A 20,081-nucleotide genomic window follows, 5' to 3' on the forward strand; every position below is an offset into this window, starting at 1 on the left:
AATTGTTGCATTGAGTTTAGAAACCATTTAAAGGAATTTAATTGAATTAATACCACAAATTGATGTAACTTTGTTATATACACCAAATTTAAAGAGTTAGCTGAACAAATACTCATATATTTATAATGTTTACAGTACAATAATGTAAAGGAAAACACAAAATTGAAACTCTACATCAGTGGTTCCCAACCAAGGTCCACATAAAATTTTGTTGTTAAAATTTATGTGCTTATACTTCTACAATAAATTTCTTATACAATTCCTAATAATATTTAATCATAAAAATACAGTAGGATTTTTTTTATTTATACATCAAATGGCTATGGAGGTCCAGTAGAGTTAAAATAGGAATCAAAAGGGTTCATACGCAAAACCTGGTTGAGAGCCACTGGTCTACATAAACAGGAAAAAAAAAAAGACTGGAAATTACTAAATATCATTAGAATTTGGGAATATGGCTTTGACAATAAGACATGTAAAAAAAAGGAAGATGAAATGAAACATCAATAATGCATCGCATTTTTGGTTCTCACTTCAAGAGTTTCAAATTAAATTTATTTACCGTGATATTCATTTTTTGTGTGACGTCATCAAGACTCTTCTTTAGTCGATTCTGAAATAAGTCAAACAGTTAAATATCAGATATGAGTAAAATATCACAGAACCAGTTTATTTTATTCAGTTGAAAACATTAAGAATTGTACAGCAAAGAGAATAATAAGTGGTTCTACTGGAATTCCATGATACAGTAGAAGTAAATAGATTAACAGTTCAGTGTTAAAATACCAAAGTAGACAGCATAAGAAGTAAGAGGATCAGTAAGTTACTATGAAAGTTCACTTAAATTTTTATTTATTTGAATCAGTAAAATAATAATCAATGTACAATAAACAGTCTGTGGTGGAGACAAAAGGATCACATTTGCTTTGTAAATTTTGTTAACCTGTGTTTGTGAGATGTGTTTTACTTTTCTCTGCTTTCACCATTATTTGAATTTGAATTGGGAGCCTGAGTTACAGTGAATCTTTCATTTGCTGATTACACAACCATGGATGTTGCTCCTATAGATGCATTGCAGTTACTCTCTTGATAGAACTTGGTGGTCCTGACAATTGATCTTCTAAGATTCCTCTGCTCGGCAACAGTGTAAGAAGCACCATTAGCTCAATTGAGCTCTTCCACTACCTCTTTATAGTCCACTATGCTAAATCCCATGACTTTGCTGTATCCCTGGTAAGGTGGCTGAACAGGTGCTATGCCTAGCCAAAAGGTAGCCCATAACTATGCTGGACACAGTCTTCACTCCATGATGTATTTTCAAAATACTCACACACTTGAGCAGAACAGTCTACACTCCCAATATCAATAATAGTGAAACAAACGTATGACTGAAACAAATGTATGACTGTGTAGCTAATCTAACACATGGTAATAAGTTATAAGTATTAGAAATGTACTGTACAGATGAATAGGCTAAATTAGCTGCAATAGTCACAAAGAGAGAGCCTCTTGGTGAGGGGAAAAAAAAAGAAAAAAAAGAATGGTTACAAAAAGCTACAATGCTTTTGCTTGTAGATATGTGCTATCCAGAGCTAAATAAGAATTAATATTAATTGGATTGAATGAAATACTTTTTAATTAGTAGAGCATATAGTGACGTAGCGCTATGATGTGGCATAAATTATGAGTTTATGTAATAGTCATATTATTGTAGGAAATAGCATATATGTAGAAGTGAAAACTGTCAAAATAAATACCTTTTCTTCCACCATAGCAAGATAGGTCACATCATGGATTTGCATCAAAACATTTGCTGTGCTATTCAGGGCACCCTATACAAGAGAAAATGGATTATTATTTTAAGTATAGTTCACAAATACACAATTTTATATTATACTAGCTGAGTATCCTGTCATTGCCGAGTAATTTTCACAACTACCTGGTACCATCCTCTTACAGATTTTGTTTAACCCATGGTTGGTCCATTGCTGGGATTTAAGCAACAACAACAAAAAAAAATTTTGTAATTTAAATTTTTAATCCAAGTGTGTGTGTGTGTGTGTGTGTGTGTGTGTGTGTGTGTGTGTGTGTGTGTGTGTGTATGTGTGTATAAGAAAAAGTGTAATTATTAACAGAAAAGTATATTAAATTATCTTTTACACGCCTTTTCTAAATCACTCTGTTGCCCAAATGAAACTCCTTACAAACATGCATACACACACACAAACACACGCAGCATGAGCGATGTGCATATACCAAAAGTGAGTGTGGTAAATATATAAATAGAGGGGGAAGGTTTACAATGAGAAAAGTGAAAAATGAAAGAGATAGACATAAAGAAAGAGAAATACTTTCTGTTGCTGTCAGATTTTGGAATTTTCAAATTAAGTGAAAATTTTCAAATTTGGTACATTGATGTACTTTTTTAAGCTGAATCTGATTTCATGATTCAATTAATCAAAAAAATTTTTTAGCAAAATATTACAGAGGTTTAAAGTTTGATAATTATCAATCTTTAAATTTTTACCCACTCAGAAAACAGGATTTTGGAGCTAGCATTTTTGTGACTGATAGCTGTGTATCATAAAATGAAAGTGCACATCAAATTTTCAGACAAAGAGTGGTAAAGAGTGTAGTATATATATACAAAGAGGGGAAGGCATAAAAAGGAGAGAAAGCTTGAAGAAAGAGAGAGAGATTTGTTGATATAAAAGTTGAGTTATCAGCAAATTATATTTTTTGATTATTATTTACAGGAAACCTCTTTGGGATGCAGATTTCGAAAACCAAATCTGTGTTTCTTAAGGACACACTGTTTCAGAGCTTTCATGGCTAAACACACATACACTCATTTATATTGTAGATATAACAGTAAAAATTACTAAAAGAAAAACTGAAAACTAACAAGTGAAATAATGGCCATCTGTGTGGTTAAGAAATTCACTTTGCAGCCACATAGCTGCAGATTCAATCCCACTTTACAACACTTATGGAAAGCCTCTTCTACCATAGCCTCAAGTCAGACTAAACAGACTCCCTTAGGACAGGCTGTACCTGCTTTAGGGTACACCATGACCACAACTTGATCTATGAGTGTCTTTATTGGAATCCACTTTGTTACAAGAATTCAGACCGGGTATCTGGGCCAAGGATAATTCAATGTATTAATGTACTGCATCTAACAGCAGTAACCCCTAAGTGATTCTTTCTTCTTTTACTTCCATTACCAAAGAGTAAAGCAGGAGCCCTCAAAAGGTCATGGGTGTAGACAAAAGAAACCTGCCAAATTAAAATATCAAAGTCTAAACAGTATTGAATAGTTAAACAGTGGTCATAGAGCTAATGATTTGGGCCACTTAGTTAAATAAATGAATATGTTATTCATTTAAAGTCAATTGTGGGTGTCCCAGTTAGCAGCAGAAAGACAAGAGCAAAATATAGAGTGGTGAGTGAGTGTGATAACAAGAGAGTTTAATAAGTCAAAATTACATCAGTTACAGCTTTTTCATGTGATATAGGCAGGCATTCTGTTCTTTCAATTAGTTATTTTCTGAATAAAAACACTACCTATGTATGAACATGTCTCCAACAACTTTTATAATTAGATATAACTATTAATGCTCATTTTCTTTTACTTTTATGCTTTAGCAGATAACAAGAAACTTGTGAATACACACAGATCTCTATTTTATATATTAAAAAAAAAAAAAAAAAAAAATATATATATATATATATATATATATATAAAGTTATGGTTTGTTGCCAACTTAATGTGGCAGTCCCAGGAAAGGGAAGAATGCTACTGCTATTCAACCCCAAGAAACACCGTTTCCAGTTGGCTTGAAATTTTATAAGTTTTCAACAGCGAATTAACACCGACAGATAGCAAGGCCAAGCTACACCAGACTGATGAAGAGCAACAACCCTGAAACTAGTCTCTGGATACTGGCTTTGCTGGGTGGAGGTGTTTATCTTTCGTCACGTAGCAACTGGAAATTGGGTTTCTTGGGGCTAAATAACAGTAGCATTCTGCCCTTTCCTGGGACTGCCACAAGCAACAAACCATGACTTTATCATGCTGCTACTGTGTAACTCTCTCTGAGAGATTTAGAAATGCAATATATCTAATTTTATATATATATATATTCTGGTCAGTGCTGGTTACACATGAAAGGTACTCGTACCAGTGAAATGTAATAGACACCCAACCCACTTTGTGGAGTGGCTGGAGTTATGAAGGGCATCAAGCCATAGAAGCCAAACCAAAACAGACTGATCCTGATGCAGCTCTTCAGTTTACCATCTCCAGTAAAACCATCTACCTCATGTCAGAATGGAAAGTAGATGTTAAATGATGATGATATATATCAAACTCTGCCAAGACTCTTGCTAATTACTACAATAAGTTTTTCCTTCATAGTAAATCATCCCTCTCGATCTCTCCTACAGTTGTCAACTTGCACCAATTTAAGCAAAATGTTACAGGCATCAACATTACTGGCCTGTGGGAGTTGGTGAACACCATAAGCACTACCCCTTTCCTCCAGACACAGTACATAAAACACAAACAGATTAGAAAATAAAACAAAGGATATAAACAAAAGTACTTACATTAAAAACTAAAGATAAATTATGAGCCAAGACTTGTAAATCATTTTGTAGAATCTTTTTTCCCAGCTTTAAAAAGAAATGTTTAAAAGTAGCATGAGAATATGAATAAATAGTGGAAAACAAAACAAACATGTTATATTTAATATTTTCCAGAGGAACTGTTAAAATAGATGAAATTGAACAGGGATTCATTCAACCAAATACTTGTTGCTAACATTTCTTCTTTTTATAATTAAATGTAAAATGTTAGAATTATGAGAAAGAGAAAAAAAAATTACTTGTAACATTTTATGCTTTCCATAAAATTAATTAACAATTAAATAGTTAGAAACTAGACTGCAAAATTATTAATGTACTATACCAGCTAATAAAACACAATTCAAAACATACAATCATACAAAATTGTTTAACAGAATAGCAGAATTTCTTCTTTGTAACATAAAATTAACAATAATATCATGGAAAAGCCACCTCATGATATAAAAAAAACAAAATCAAGGTTTTTATGTAGTTTTAGATGGCTGAAATGGAACCTTTGTTATGTAATTGATTCAGTTTCAAAACATGGTGTTGGATCAAATCACCTGTTAACTATATCTCTGAAAACAGAAAAATTAGATCAACACAAACAAGAAGTTATGAACAAGTAAAACAGTTTTAAAATGCATAGAAAGTTGGAACATGTAGAGTAAACTATTAATTTCGAATATTGGTATCATCAACTGCCATAGCAGATGCCACAAAGAACTTCCAACCGTTTCAGCTTTTGTAATCAGTTGTGGTTTATAGAAGTAATTAGCTGAAGCCATCAGTGGGATCTCATTACTGAGGTAATATTTTGGCTCAGAACGCAAAGAGCTGCAAGGTACCTCATCCAATATTCTAACAATTTTGTCATTCCAATGTCCAAGACTGGCATTTTACCAAACCTGAAAGGATGAAAGGCAAAGTTGACATCGGCAGGATTTGAACTCAGAGTGTAGAGAAAATAACCAAAACTCCCAAGTATTTTATCTGACACTAATGACTACCAATTCCTCACTTTCTAACAATGGTACATAACCATTTACTCTATCAACCTCTGAGGATTTATGGCAAAGTCAATTTTGGTGAGATACAAACTTAGAAAGTAATAAGACAGAAATAAACACCATAAGGCGTTCTGCTCATCATTCTATCAATTCTGAAAATCCGTTGTTCTTATTTAGAGTAAAATATTGTAACATTAAATTCTAATTAAGGTACAAGGCCTCAGATTTGAGGGAGGAGTATATGTCAATGTTATTGACCCTAGCATGTGACTGGTAATGTATTTTATCCACTTTTCCCACCTAAGGACAAAAGGTAAAAATCAACCTAAGTAATGTTTGAACTCTGAACAAATGTTATGCAAGCAAATACTGCAAGATATTTTGTTCATCACTCCACCTATTCTGGTTATTCTCTATTCTTGCAGAGTAAAATATCGTATTCAAAGTTAGTTACACTTATGATTGTTAATTACTTCTAAATTTATGTACAGTGTAAATATAAGTATTTCAAATATATATAAAGAAATTAACTCAAATATTAAATGATTCTGTAAACTGATAATGGAAATTTCATTAAAAGCTTAGAACACTTTTCTATCTACTAATTTTCTTTAGTAGATTTTTTTCCTATTACAACATGCCTTGATGTAAGACAGAATTGTTACTTGACTCGCATTGCTGCATTTCCAATACCCTTCAACAAGCGAGAAGCAGAAAGAAGTAAATGGTTCAAAGGAAAGAATGAAAGCTTTGGAAACAGCCAATAAGGAACAATAATTTTACAGAGTGGAGAATCATTTAAAAAATTCAGATATCTCATTGATTAGAATTGTCATTCAGTTAATCAGAATGAACTAGGTCTGAAGATAGAACAAGAATTGCAGTAAACAATTTTAAAAACGGTGGTACAATAAGGTAAACTGAACGATAACAATAGAGCATAAAAGTGACACGCAGATATTAAATTGGAAAGAAGGTATACGGATGGAACAAGCATAAAGAAGCCCAATCCAATAAATAATACATGTGTAAGGTAAGCCTTTATTTGTCAATACCATCACAACCTCAAGTTACTACAGGCACATTATGTCTTCCTTTTGCTTGTCTCCTACTACAACTACAATGGTTTCTGCCTCTGAATTTATCAACTGTATCTAGCTCATATACCTACCTATGTACCTCTAGTAGGGCCTCTGAGATTAATTTAGTAAAACAGAACAAGACTGCTTTAGGGACCCAGGAGGTATGGCATTTGGTAGGTGGGGATGCTCACAAAATTCAAGAGGGATTGGAGATTTTAATTTTTGCAAGGATGGGGCCTTGCAAATAGTCACAGGTCCCTCCATGTCTCTCCAAGTCCTAGACCAATCTACAGGCAGGACCCACCTCTTTTAAGCTTCACCCCTCTAGAGTGTTTTAATAGTTACATTTAATACTAAGCAAGTTCTCTTTCAAGATCACATTTCTCTTGATAAAGTCAAGTTAAACAAATGCATTTAACTACAAGCACAATCTTGTCTCTTCTTCAGACTAACTAATGAGAGACAAAAAAATATGATCCATTTTAAATACTGCTGGTTCAAAAAACAAAACATTAGAACACAAAGAAAAAAAAATGGATAAACTCGTATAATTATACTTTGTATTCAGACAACAGCACTATAAATATATATATTAATAAGACAATTACTGTTTCACTAAAATGGTCATGCTTGTTGAAACACAATCTGTTGGAACTGGAATCAACATTACCAAACACTGAGTACTTTAAAAATCAGCAAAATATTTTAAACTTTAAAATCTTTTCTTAGAGAAAGCATCTTTATTTTTTTAAAAAATTAGAAACTTATAGTAGTTAGGAGTAGAAAAAAAGTATATACATCCAATAAATTATTTTTTTATTCTGTATCAAGTTATACAGCTTTCCTGGTCTCTGAAAGACACTGGAGTCAACCCTATATATGAAAAATGATAATAGTCTTGTATACAGAATCACCTCAAGTATTTTCTTTATAATAGAATAAATTAGAAAATTGAAATTTTGATGTAAAAATGAAATAGCTTAATATATACTTGATAGGAACCCCCCCCCCCCCCCCAAAATCAAAGAATAAGTTTCTGTCTCCAGTTTTTATAATTTAATGGCAACATTATTTTATTTGGTTTTTAGAGAAGTGACAAGTAAGCAATAAATACTCTAATGTGACAAACTAACAGAACCGTAACATTTCTTCCACCATAGAGGGATTGCTATGATTACATTATCACTGACAATGATGAGGTTGGTGCCAGCCTTGTAATTGGAATATATTATATATGCTCAGGTATAAGATGACTGACAAAGACTGACATCCATTCCCTAAATACATAAAAAGTAATAAACAGATAAAGATGTAGACAATAACAAGCATAGCTAGTTTTCCCTGTTGTTTCCAGATGATGAATCAGTAAAATGCTGCAAGACTTTCTCAAGACATGCCAATATGGGAATGATAATGATGAAAATGGTGACGGTGTCCCCATGATTACTTTTATGGTATATCTACTTAAATAAAATGTCCTGTACTATAAGAGACTCAATGGAGATTTGAATAAATTCCAGAAAATGCAATGGAAATTTTTACCTTATATGCAAACATCTGTACTGCCTATCATCTGCAACCTTCCATTGACTATGTTGATCAACATAGAATACTAGTGTAAAAGGTTTCCCAGCAGAAATCTACTGACAGACAGTATAGGTGGGCCCCCAAACCATGAATAGTGTTTTGGAAGGCTGTTCTGTCAGCTGGTGCATAATTTTGTATTCTGTTCTCTCTTGGCTGACTCCAAAGTGAGCATTAGATTTTGAGAGATGTAAAACCACTGATTTCCAGGTGGGATTACTTTTACAGAAAAAAATGCAGTGGCAGGATGCAACCTATGAACTGTATATGGTCATAACTTTTCCACAAAATGTGCATCAAAGACCCTTCTTTTAATTAATATTTGTTGACTTTTGGTCCAACCTTGGCCTTACCCACTACCTCCTATAAAGTAACACCTAGTATTCCTCTCTGAAACAAATCTTATCACATATCTCTCATCCTTCTCTGCTTTCCAGGTTACTATGTACTCCAATTTCTTTTCTGAAAGTGACACCTGCATGCTTTCAAAAATAGATGTTAGTAACAAAGAAATTCCCATTTCTCTCAATTTATCTGTTGTCTTTACTATTTCCCAAACTCCTCCAACAACTCATTTCCTCCTTGTAGAATCATCCACAATTCCCAAAATTCACCATGGCTTTCTGACACCAGCAATACTGACAATACAAATACAGAATTGACTTGTTTGAGATCAATACATCAAATTTAAAACCCAACCCACATCACTCATTTCTTAACTTTAAATCAGTCTCTAGGCATGAGATAATCTAACCACTACCAAACAAGGCAACATGCCTCACATCATTCTACTTAACTTGAGCCGGTAAATTAGCAGGAGTTTCACTAAATCTATAATAGTTACCATTGAAAACAATGATTCACTTCTAATCAATTTAAGATGGAAAACTAGATGTTTGATAGCAATCTACTCAGTATATTTCCACCTTCACATGCAGTTGCACTGTACGTATGTTGTAACACACACACACACACACACACACACACACACAGAGGCATTCCTCAATTGTTTCGGTCACAATACAAATTAAGAGGTATTAGCTCAATTGATGAGGAATAAAATCAAACAAGATGAGAGACAGTTTGGTTTTGTACCTGGGAGGAGTACCACAGATGCCATCTTTCTAGTCAGACAACTGCAGGAAAAGTATTTGGCCAAAAGTAAGCCATTGAACTTAGCTTTTGTTAGACCTGGAAAAGCTTTTGACAGAGTCCCCTGTTCTCTTATCTGGTGGTCTCTAAGGAAGCTAGGATTAGAGGAATGGCTTGTTAGAGCTGTACAAGCCATGTGCAACAGTGCTGTCAGTAAGATGAGAGTCAACCATGAATACAGTGATGAATTTAGCATACAGGTAGGGGTTCACCAGGGCTCAGTTCTTAGTTCACTCTTATTCATCATATATCCTCCAGGCCATAACCAAGGAATTCATAACTGAATGCCCATGGGAACTACTATATGCTGATGACCTCGATCTTATGGCATTATCTGTAGCAGAATTAGAGAAGAAATTCCAGGTATGGAAGCAAAACCTTAGGGCCTTAAAGTTAACCTAGCAAAGACCAAAGTTGTTGTTAGTAAGAAAGCAGATAAGACTCTTTCTGTCAGATAAATAGCCCTGCTCAATATTTAGGAAAGGAGTGCGAAGTAATTCCATTCGCTGCACCCAGTGTAAGCTATAGACACATAATAGATGCAGTGGAATCACAAATAGATTAACAGATAAGGTCGCCTTCATGTGTGGCAGATGAGCAGGAACAATAAGCACTAAGAGCACACAGGACTTAGACTCTCTCAAATGCTCAGGAGTCTCTCTTGAGGTAGTAGTTTTTGTTACTTAGATGACCAAATTAGCAATGACAGTGGATGCTCTGAAAGAATTGTTTCTAGAATAAGAATAGAATGGAAAAAGTTCAGAGCTACTACCTCTATTGGCACCAAAAGGACTATCTCTCAGAGTGAAAGGTAGATTGCATGATGCTTGTGTATGAATGGCTATACTCCATGGTAGTGAGACATGTGCTCTGAACACAGAGAACATGCGTAGACTAGAGAGGAATGAAAGCAGTATGTTCCACTGGATGTGCAGCATCAATGTGTATAAACAACAAAGAGCAAAAGTTGGGCATAAAAGTTGAGAGAAAAGTTGGGCATAAGAAGAATCAAATGCAGTGTGCAAGAGAGGAGACTGCATTGGTTTAAACATGTGATGCGTATGAATGAAGACAGCTGTATAAAGAAGTGTCAGTCACTAAAAGTGGATGACACCTGCAGAAGAGGGAGACCCAAGAAGACATGGGATGAAGTGATGAGGACCGATATCAGGATGTTGGGGCTCATAGAAGAAATGACAATGAACTGAGATGGTTCTAGAGAAGACCTGCCCACATCAGTGAAACTGAGTTCTAGAAGCGTTGTGTTCCACCCACAAATAATAAAATTTTCACACACCCTACCCCAACAAACCAAACTACATCTCCTCTTCCAAACTGCATCTCTTCTCCCCATCACATTTCCTCTTCATATACTATGATTATCTCCCACTCCCCAATCCTGTGCTCACTGTATCACTGCTTTCCTCACCACCTTTATATACCCAGGTTCTCACCAGTCACAATATTCCCTACCTCCACTCCTTACTCATGCCTTCTTGGCAATACCCTGCCATGCTTATTATGACTTCCATACCTTGCGGGTGTGCCCTGGTATCAGCCATCATTTATCTCTCTCTTCTGTCACACTCTAACATTTCATCATCTGACACAAGATCATTTCCTCCAATGCCCCCTCTCAAAGATCCTTTATCTTGCAAGTTACTTGGTGACCCTGCCATGCTGGTGCCACTTAAAAGGCATCCAGTCCACACTGTAAAGTGGTTGGCATTTGGAAGGGCATCCAGCTGCAAAAACCAGGCCAAAACTGACCTCACCTGTGATGGTGCCACATAAAAAGCACTCAGCCCACTCTGCAGGGTGGCTGATGTTAGGAAGGGCATCCAGCTGTTAAAATCATGCCAAAACAGACACAGAAGACTGATGCAGTCTTCTACCTGGCCAGCTCCTGTCAAATTGTCTAACCCATGCCAACATAGAAGGAGGACATTAAGTGATGATGACAATGTTTCATGAGTGATTTTACATATTCATGCCCATTGACAAGATAAGATGGCAGTAAGTGAATGTAAGAAAGTGAATTAACAATGCTCATGATAATTTTATTAAACATAACATAAAAATATTCTCATGGATAACACAAAAGACATGCTATAATTAATCATAAATTGTCATGAAGTCATACATTTAACAAGTTCTTTATTGTTTAGCAAGCAAGCGACCATGTACAACATAAGCACAAACCTTCTCATTTGATATCTACAAAGCAAAATGTTCATTATAAAAATGGCATCTAACAATCATATTAGTAAAGATACTCAATGTGAGGTGTGCATGTATACAATATATAATATATATATATATATATTTGTGAGGATTTGAGAAGCAGTGACAAGTGATAATTCTGTAAATAATAACAATATTTTACAAGCTTTAAAGCTTATGAGCGATCACTGTGTATATTCAGGACTCAAACCTACACCTTTATATATTTGCGATAAGAGAGCTAACATTATACCAACATAGGTACATTTCTTTATATATATATAAATATAAATTTATATATATAAATATAAAGATATGCATAAATATATACACGCACACACACACACACACACAAATGTATACACAAACACTTTAATTATAGTGCAAATGAAAATCTTAAAAGCAAACTTGATACAACACTTAAATTTTTTAATACAGCATAAAATTTTTAATATTATACACATGCAGTGAAAATCCTTATACATGCACAAAATACTATTCTTAGCTTTTGAGAATTAACAATTTGAAGAATTTTTGTATATATTATCAAAATGTCCAGAAATCTTAAATAACTCTTACTAATTTAAATGATTTAAAAATCTTTTAACACAATGTATGTTAAAAAATGAAATTAAATTGGATTTAATGAGCCTAGATCTTTTATATTTATAAAGAAATATTAATAAAGTGGAAAAAAAAAACATTAACAGAATTATGGTTTAGCTGTAATAAACATTCACATTTATAAAACATAGCAGATTCCATTTTATAATTTGTACTAAGCTAAATGATGAAAACAAGTGCTCCATGCATTGTGATGGTGTGACAAGCTATCACAATGGTCAAACATTTGAACTCACCTTATGAAGCTTGAGAATAGAAAAGAAGAAACATTAAAAATATTTGAATTATATGACAAACTCTCTCCAACACCTGGCTAAACATCAGACACTTAATAGAGGAGTTGGTGAAACATAGCCTTTACAGTCTTTAAAATGGAGATCACAAGTTTAAAATATCAAAGGCCAACTGATAGTAACATGATAAAGATGTTACATTTGTATGCCTGGATTGCTAGACTCATAGATTATTTTCTAAGTATTCAATTGACTATTCTTGTATCTTAGGTTTGTTCAAACAAAGTTGACTAAAGTTACTTTAATCTTTTAACAACAATCTGTATGAAACTGCCTCTAGTTTTATGACAGAGATCTTCCAGTTTAAAACCTTCCATCATAATTTTATAGTTGAACATTTTATTATATTTCAAATGAAAGCATAACAATGAAAAATTCATAAAATTTCTTCAAATTCTTGATTATTCTGGAGACTAACTGAAAATTATAAACATTAGAAATACAGTTACAGACATTAAAATCACCAGCAGTTGAAAAATTAGGTTAATTTGTATTTCTAAATAAATATGTGCAATAGATATTTTTCCATACATCTTTCTGTGATGCACCAGGTCACATCAGCAGTGATGTTTCAGATCTCTCAATATCAAAACATTCACTTAGGTGACCCAGCCAGGGTTGATCAAGCTTGCATCCAGTTAGCACTACCCCTGGTAGCATTACACTTTCAAAGGCTTGCACTTTCTGATTCACAACCACTTTGAGACAAACTTTGTTGCCTCCACAGCCAACTTGAAGGCCTTCTGGTCCCTATGTCAACTATGTTATGTGCTCTGTAGCAGGACTGGCTTGCAAACCCTCTGTATCCCATCTCAATGGGATCACATCTTGTTTGCCACTCATTGCTTTGGCACAACTCCACTAGCTCAGCATATTTCTTCCCTTTACTCTTGCTATTCTCTTTGATGCAACTCTCCAAAGGGACAGAGTTCTAACAGAACCAGCTTCCCTCTTTCTCTCCCAGGGTTTTTGGAAGTCATTAGTTTTTTAATATATGTCCGAGCTGGTTAAATATCTAATTTGTCATAAACTATTATTTTTAGCATCAATCAACATATTCCAGCTTTTCAAATTCTTGATTTAATTCTGCTAATTTTTCAAAAAAAATTACAGGTATTATAGGTTACAACAAATTTATAAAATATTCAAACATAAACAATTATATTAATCTTTAACTCATTTCAATTATTTGAGAATACCTTCAAAATACAGATTTAGCACCTCAAATTGGTATAATTAATAACAAAATCATAAACAAGGAATGTGAAGAAAATCATCTTTCCTAACAATGTGTTTTATATTTATTTTGGCCACGTGAAATAACAGTGTTAAATGTTAACTGCCAACTTACCTCTTCTTCATACTCAGATATATTGATATGGAAACTCTTAGGGTCTTTGAATATATCCAGTTTATTTTGTAGTTCAGGAGTGATTAAACTGACTTTATCAATTTTAATTTCCTTATTTGATAAGTCATTTAGTTCTCTATTTAGTTCCTGAAAATTAAATGAATAAATATTACATATGAATAAAGTACATGATTATTTCTCTCTCTCTCTCTCTCTCTCTCTCTCTCTCTCTCTCTCTCTCTCTCTCTCTCTCTCTCTCTCTCTCTCTCTCTCTATATATATATATATATATATATATTTTATTATATGTATTTATTTTCTCTTAGTTAATAATTAACTCCAACAAAATAGATTGGTTAATAGATACCAGGGTAGCAAAGATCACAAAATTACTGTGGTGTAACTCCTGTTTATGAGGTAGAAACTCCCTGTTATTTTGGGGATTTGAGTAAATATGAAAATTTAATAAATGGAAGGAACCATTTGTAATCTTTGAAACATATGTCGGAAATAAAAGAATTCATTTAACATATGCGTATTACTCCATTTATATATATATATATATATATATATATATAGTTTCAGGTTCAGTCCCACTGCATGGAAACTTGGTCTTCTACTATAGCTCTGGATTGACCAAAGCTTTTATAGTGGATCTGGTAGACAGAAACTGAAAGCCCCCTCTCTCTCTGTGATTTACACAATATTAAACATTTAGTCTCATTCTAGTCAATGCATACTGCCAAATGGTTTCAAATTGAAGAAACCTCGGAGTGTGGAAAGGTAAATTAGCAACCATCAGGCATGGCTTGGTATAGGTGTGTGTGTGTGTCATCACATGGTAATAGCTAATGAGTGTCACCTTCACATAAGTGGTGTCCATTTCCAATTTTCTGTGAAAACATGTCTAGCCATGAAGAAATGTTACTTTGCTACAAGATAGACAAGGAAGATTTCCAATGGCATCCAGCCAGAGAAAATCTACCTCAACAAGTTCAGTCTGCTCCATACAAGCATGGGGAAGTGGACATTGAAGCAAAGATGATGATGAAGTGATATGTGTGTGTGTGTGTGTGTGTGTATATGCACATATGTGTGTATATATTTTGTTTCGAATTTGTGTAAATGTGTATAGAATAATATATCAGTTGAATAAAGTTAAAACATAGCCTGGTTTTCATGTTTTTTATTATGGTATTTTAACAAAATTAGCACTTTCATACATAGTGTACTCATCAGATTTCAAATGTGTTTAACTGACAGTTGAGTTCTTGACAACTTTAGTACCCCTTAGAACACTCCAATCGGCTGAATTTTTAGAATACCTTTTTGATCAATCTGCATGCTCTTAAACATCACGGTTTGCCAGGCATACTGATATTCTGTAACTTGTTTATATTTATTAATCTGCATCATTAATTGGTTGTTATATATATGTATTTATATTTAACACCAATAATATATCTCCCAAAGATAAATCATCTTTAGATGTGTTTTCCGTTCTTTCAAAACTATTTTAGATCTATTTCTTTCATATCAGCATTAATGGAATGGATTTTGTTTAGGCATGCTTTTAAGATTCCATTGAGTAATCATAATTTAGATAACACAGTACTTCAGTTTTATTTAAGTATGTTGTTTTCTTATTATTACTATTGTTATTTCTGTTAACCAAATTGGTTCAAGAGCTATAACTGATAAGCTAGACTGCTACTAATGTGCTTGAATGAAGGCATTCAGAATCCAACTAGCTGTTTAGTCTATTATAATTCTCATAATAATAGACATGTATCCCAGTATTAGGAACAGATACACCATGTCCCTGCAAGTCATAAGAGACAACTATAAGATTTGGTGACAGGAAGAGCTGCCTCAGAAAACCTGTCTGCCCCATGCCAACATGAAAAAAATGGATGGAAAATAATGATAATTTGTATAGAGGTTGTTGGAGTATATGTCTAATTTGTATATACATACAGTCTTAAATATAATTAAGCATGAAGTAAGAGAGGCAGTGCCTATTTTCAGTACACTCGATTGAGGCAAGCCAGTTTGCCTTACCTAAGGTATAATGCAATGATTGCATAATCTGTTCTTGTTTTGTAGTTGAATAGAGCCATATAACTGAAACATAGGGTTTAACTCTTTATCAATGAAACTGACCATATCCAGCCCAAAATTCTCTACCTGTTTTATGTTCAAACTGGTCAGATCTGGCCTCTCACACCTACTAACAATATCATTGTAAAAATCAACAATCACATCACTCAAGGCTATGAGATAATCCATGATTAATTCAAATCAATGTGAATGAACATGTATTACTTTTGACAGAATAATCTGAATGCTAAAAGTTCAAACAAATGAAACAACTTTGTTTCCTAGAGTTTCAACCACTATTTCAAGTCTGTCAAATTAAACAGTATATTAATCTCATGTCAAAGTTAAATGGTTGGTCTAACAATATATCCATTGAAAAATTGCCTAGTTATTTGCCTATTAAGATGTCACAATGAATCAGAAATTAATCACCAATAATTACAAAACTTGCCTGTTATCTGACACAGTTCACAAGAAACATAATGACTTATCTTTTCATGACAAAAATTATTTTTTAATGAGAACCCTGCCCCCTCACAAATGTATTTTCACACCTCTCCTTCCCCATTCCTGCAGCCCAATTCTGTCTTCCGTGCCCTCCCAACTGTATCATTGTTATCCTGTTGTTCCCCACTCCTCTATATACTCAGGTTTCACCAGCCACTGCGCTCTCCCTCCCGTCTTTGCATTCATGTGAATTCCCTACTCTCTACACATGCACCCTTGGCAATACTCTACCATCCCATTTGTATTCTCATGCCCATACCTTGAGAGTATGCTGTGACACATTGCTACCATCTCTCTATCTCTCTCTCTTACACTCTCACACTCTTGCTCTCTCTCATTCTTGATCAATCTCTCTCCCTCAGACAGGGTAACCATGTATCTCTTCTACAGCTAGGTACCGCTTTCTTTCCCTCTGTCACACTAGCCCCTCATCACCTGCTACAAGGCAACCTCCTCCAATATCTCACCTCTCAAAGGATCTTTGCTTTGCAAGTTACTTAGTAACCCTGCTGGTGCTGATGCCATGTAAAAAGATTTCTAGTCCAAATGGTAAAGTGGGTGGCAATAGGAAGGGCATCCATGCCAAACAGACTTCACCAGTGCTGGTACCACATAAAAAAACACTCAGTCCATTCTGTAAGGTGGTTGGTGTTAGGAAGGGCATCCAGCTCGAAAAATCATGCCAAAACGGTGAAGCCTGGTGCAGTGTCCTGGCTTGCTATCTCCTGTCAAACCATTTAACCCACACCAGCATGGAAAACGGATGTTAAATGATGACAATTTCACAAATTTTAATGAAATTTTACATTTCTGCAAATAAATGATTTGATTTTGAAACTTACTTTTATATCAATGACTGAGTAAGTAATATTTCGGTCCAGCTCTAAAGCATTGAATAATGAATAATCTTTTCCACAGTTTCTGAAAGGAGATGAAAAACAGGCCTTAGAGACAGTGAAAGAAAACATTTAACTAGAGTCTTTTGTTCAATAATTTTTAGCATCCAAACCACATGGTTCCAGGTTCAGTCTCACTGCATGGCACTTTGGGAAAGTGTCTTCTACTATAGTCTTGAGCTAACCAAAGTCTTCTGAGTGGATTTGGTAGATGGAAACTGAAAGAAGCTCATTGTATTTATGTGTGTGTGTGTGTGTATGTTTGTCCCCCACCATTGCTTGATGACCAGTGTTGGTGTGTTTACATTTCTGTATCTTAGTGGTTTGCAAAAGAGAGCGATAGAATATTAGGTTTTAAAAAAAGAAGTTCTGGGGTCGATCTGATTGATTAAAATTTCAAAGGGATGCTGCAGCATGGCCACAGTCAAATGACTGGAACAAGTAAAAAATAAAAGATACAGTAAATAGGTTCCATAGTATTTGAATACTGAGAAAGCATTCAATAAAATGAGATATCAGTTGACAATCATTAAACATTTTATAAAAACATCAAAAAGATTTTCATTTAAATAGTAGCAAACTTTTAATTAGTAACACAGAAATTCATCTGAATGTTGCATTCAATATGTAGGAATTAAAGTAAAAGGAAAAACAAAAAAAATAATAAAAAATTCACAAAATACACTGAACAAAAGATTGATAGCATGAAAATTTGTTTTTAAAAATCAATAGATTTAGACACAGGTGTGGCTGTGTGGTAAGAAGATTATAATATTTCAGAACATAATACTTACTCAAGAATTTGGTAAGGTCGGATGTTCATGATTTGGTTCTCAAACTTATAAGTGGTATTGAAGAGTGACAAAAATGGCTACAAATAATTAGAAAATCCAAATTAAGATAAACTATCTATCGGCTGTAATTAATAAAGCAACATTAAATGGCAAATCTTAATTTATGTTCATTTACTGAAGTGATTAATAACAAACTACACTCATCACCTCAAACCATTTCAAGTGAGAGTGTTTTGGCAGCTCTTGCTTTCATATATTCCTACATTATTAATAGTGAAAGACTGTTGCAACATTGAACTCTGAATCAAGAAATCCATGGTTTGTTGTTTTACATGACAAGTTCTTGTCTAATCAATAGTGTGGTTTGATATAAACTGACTAACTTGGAGATAGTTTAAGTAACTCTGTTTCAATGAGAGAATTCTCAGATGGATGTTGTTAGCTGGAGATTTACAGTTGACATGAATATAGATATTTCTAATGTGTATATCTATGCTTGTTCCCCAAATAAAGATTAACAGTAAAATGAATGTAAAAGCAATCAATGAACGTATGTAAATAGTTTATAACAGAGTATATTCCATCACTGCATTTTATTTGAGGGACAACACAGTTGATCCAACTAGTATTAAAATCACAAGGAGGTTTTCATGAACATAGATGTACAGGAATAATGCCAAAACATTGCTTTGGCAGAAGCCATCTACACCTTGAAGTCACTATATTTGACTAGAGGCTTTAGAGATTTTGACACATAAAGACATTCTAAACAGAACTTTTCTTTTAATGTAAATTGTTGCTAAATCATTAAAGATTGTGCCTGCATTTTATCTTTTCTTTAAAACTCATGCTTAATATATTGAATGAAAGTGAAGAGCTGATCAGTTGACATCTTGAAGTAAAACTATGCAAGATTCCCAAGAGAAAATTGACAAATGAAATGGTAATCTATGAAGTGCATTCAAAAGATATCGGACTTTATTTTTTTTCCCACTAAAGCCAATGTCACATGGGCAAAATCCTTTGGATCGGAGGTGACATCACCTTTCCTGCACATGCATGAAAATTTTCATACATCTGCTAGTAGGCCACTTCAGTTTCGGACTATTATACCTTGAGTATAGATGTGTAGTGTGCACTTAATGGATTTTTGTTTTCAAGCAAGACGACCTAACACATCAAGTAGAGACATTGCATCAAGTTTTGCAAAAAACTTGGTGATACTCAAGCTCAAACCATCCAGAAGATTCAACAGGTCTTTGGCAATGATGCAATGGTCAAAACTCAGATCAAGGAGTAGTCAACTGCTTCAAACATGGCTACACTTCAATGGAGAGCAAAGCCCACTCAGGCAGGTCATTTACAAGATGAAACAAGGAGCTGATTGAAAAGATTTGGTGAATAGTTATAGAAGACCATTGTGTAACAATCCAGGAAATTACTCGTGGGAATAAGCACAGGATCAGTGCATTCCATTTTAATGGTGGATTTGTGCATGCAGAGAGTGTCGGCAAGAAAGCAAAGTCGGATACTTTTGAACACACCTCGTAATTCAAGCTTTCCTGGTCAAGAATAACACACCACTTGTTTGACAGGTTCCCTACTCTCCTCACTTGGCACTGTGTGACTTCTGGTTCTTCCCTAAACTGAAGCCACACTGAAAGACAAGTGATTCAAGTTTGAGATGAAATTATGAGAAAAGCGACAGCGGATCTCCATATTCCAGAGATGTCACCAATAGTAGCAGAACCGCTGGAAGAAGTGTGTGAACTCTGAAGGGAAATATTTTGAAGGTGATTAAATAAAATTTGTGAAGTATACGAAATTATCTTT

The 20,081-nt window shown here is 34.1% G+C and overlaps 1 protein-coding gene across 16 annotated transcripts in view; it reads right to left on the reverse strand.

The window, feature by feature from the left end:
• LOC106871829 (prominin-1-A) overlaps window positions 1–20,081 on the reverse strand; it is a 173,933-nt gene that overhangs the window by 24,271 nt on the left and 129,581 nt on the right. For all 16 annotated transcript variants that reach the window (XM_089350770.1, XM_089350772.1, XM_089350766.1 and 13 more), the window contains exons 15-20: window positions 18,249–18,325; window positions 17,401–17,479; window positions 13,952–14,098; window positions 4,612–4,677; window positions 1,758–1,832; window positions 563–613 (exon numbers count right to left, since the gene is read on the reverse strand). In XM_089350770.1, coding sequence (XP_089206896.1) covers window positions 563–613; window positions 1,758–1,832; window positions 4,612–4,677; window positions 13,952–14,098; window positions 17,401–17,479; window positions 18,249–18,325 — 495 coding nt within the window. The remainder of the gene's footprint in view (window positions 1–562; window positions 614–1,757; window positions 1,833–4,611; window positions 4,678–13,951; window positions 14,099–17,400; window positions 17,480–18,248; window positions 18,326–20,081) is intronic.

The sequence above is a fragment of the Octopus bimaculoides genome, chromosome 4 (assembly GCF_046866305.1).
Source record: "Octopus bimaculoides isolate indiv1 chromosome 4, ASM4686630v1, whole genome shotgun sequence".
Classification (NCBI taxonomy): Eukaryota; Metazoa; Mollusca; class Cephalopoda; order Octopoda; family Octopodidae; genus Octopus; species Octopus bimaculoides.